Source organism: Propithecus coquereli, unplaced genomic scaffold (genome assembly GCF_000956105.1).
Source record: "Propithecus coquereli isolate 6110/MARCELLA unplaced genomic scaffold, Pcoq_1.0 Scaffold700, whole genome shotgun sequence".
Lineage (NCBI taxonomy): Eukaryota > Metazoa > Chordata > Mammalia > Primates > Indriidae > Propithecus > Propithecus coquereli.
In genome coordinates this window covers 392,306-394,392 of record NW_012153064.1, presented here as the reverse complement: position 1 = coordinate 394,392, position 2,087 = coordinate 392,306, and the positions used below count along the sequence as shown (strand labels likewise).

The 2,087-nt window shown below is 39.6% G+C and overlaps 1 protein-coding gene across 1 annotated transcript; it reads left to right on the top strand.

Annotated features, from left to right (window-relative positions):
- The first annotated feature begins 56 nt into the window (after nucleotides 1-56).
- On the top strand, nucleotides 57-995 carry LOC105823961 (taste receptor type 2 member 7). Its single transcript, XM_012661261.1, has one exon. It carries the CDS (start codon nucleotides 57-59, stop codon nucleotides 993-995), a length of 939 nt encoding a protein of 312 aa, XP_012516715.1.
- Nucleotides 996-2,087: the final 1,092 nt, after the last annotated feature.

Below are 2,087 nucleotides of genomic sequence, written 5' to 3'. Positions count from 1 at the left end.
TAGATATCGAACTATATAAGGTCAACTAGAAACATTGCATATTTCTCTAGTTAAACATGCTAGGTAAAGTGGAGAGTACTTTAGTACTCATAGCAACTGGAGAGTTTTTAGTGGGGATCTTAGGAAATGCATTTATTGGATTTGTAAACTGCATGGACTGGCTCAAGAATAGGAAGATTGCCTCCATCGATTTAATCCTCACGAGCCTGGCCGTATCCAGAATTTGTCTACTGGTTATAATACTGTTAGATTGTTTTATATTGGTGCTGTATCCAGATGTCTATATCACTGGTAAACAAATGAGAATCATTGACTTCTTCTGGACACTAACCAACCATTTAAGTGTCTGGTTTGCAACCTGCCTCAGTATCTTCTATTTCCTCAAGATAGCTAATTTTTTCCACCCCCTCTTCCTCTGGATGAAGTGGAGAATTGACAGAGTGATTCTCAGGATTCTGCTGGGGTGCTTTGCCCTCTCTGTGTTTATTAGCCTTCCAGTCACTAAGAATTTGAATGATGATTTCAGGTCTTGTGTCAAGGTGAAGTGGAAAACAAACTTAAGTTTGAGATGCAGAGTAAATAAAGCTGAATATGCGTCCAACAAGATAGTGCTCAACTCGTTAACACTGTTCCCCTTTTCTGTGTCCCTGATCTCCTTTCTCCTCCTGATCCTCTCCCTGTGGAGACACATGAGGCAAATGCGGCTCAATGCCACGGGGTACAGAGACCCCAGCACAGAGGCCCATGCAGGAGCCCTGAAAGCAGTCATCTCCTTCCTCCTCCTCTTTGTTGCCTACTGCTTGTCCTTTCTCATAGCCACCTCCAGCTACTTTATGCCAGAGACTGAATTAGCTGTGATTCTGGGTGAGTCGATCGCTCTAATCTATCCCTCAAGCCATTCATTCATCCTGATACTGGGGAACAATAAATTAAGACAAGCATCTCTCAGGGTGCTTTGGAAAGCAAAGTATATCCTAAACAGAAGAAAATTCTAACAACATGCACAGATCTGAAAAGAAGCTGTTATTTTCTAGGACAAATGACGACAAGCTGTTTCTTAATTATCTCCAGTTCCTACATTAATGTTGGTTTCATGTGGTTAATTCCTCTTAAAACTTATTTAGTATAATTGCAGTTGTAATGTTGAGACTTATGTAAAGCTGACTTTGCATGTCTTTATCTCTGTCTCTGCCTCTCTGTCTCTCTGACTCTCTGTCTGTCTGTCTCTGCTCTCACTCTTCAGAGTTATTTTTTAAAACATGTTTCAGGCTAGACGAGGTGGCTCACGCCTGTAATCCTAGCACTCTGGGAGGCTGAGGTGGGAGGATAGCTTGAGTTCAGGAGTTCGAGATAAGCCTGAGCAAAAGTGAGACCCCCGTCTCTACTAAAAACAGAAAAAATTAGCCGGGCATGGTGAGTGCCTGTAGTCCCAGCTACTCAGAAGGCTGAAGCAAGAGGATCACTTGAGCCCAGGAGTCTGAGGTTGCTGTGAGCTACGATGACACCACTGCACTCTACCCAGGGCAACAGAGCGAGACTTTGTCTCAAAAAAATAAAATAAAATAAAACAAAACATGTTTCAGAATATAAATTAATGTCCTAATATTAACTGTGAGAGTAGAGGACATTTTCATATTTAGTTCTAAATCATTTCTCCAGATGCAAAGTCGTATGACTAATTCAGAACAACTGTAATAGCATCTTGGTGTTATTTGCATCCCTATGAAAAGCAGCTGGTTCATCCTCATAATCCTAGTTAGATTTTTCTTCCCAAATCATCCAACAAGCTCTACCTTTGGAAAAGACTCAATAAGGTGACAGTTCCTAATAAATTTTGTGGAATTCTATGAATGTAGCAGAATTAATACTAAGGTATATATTGTGATTTAAATAATATTGTCATAGAAAGTCCAAAGATTTTTTAGTATCATGGATCAATGAATGAACTGAAGTGAGGGAGAGAAAATTTATGTACAAACTTTCTGCAAAACAAAGAGCTTAAATAGAACTGTTGATTGTTTATTGAAGAAAATTTCTCCACAAAAGATATATGTAAGTTTGTTTTTAGTGAATTGTGACTGCACCAG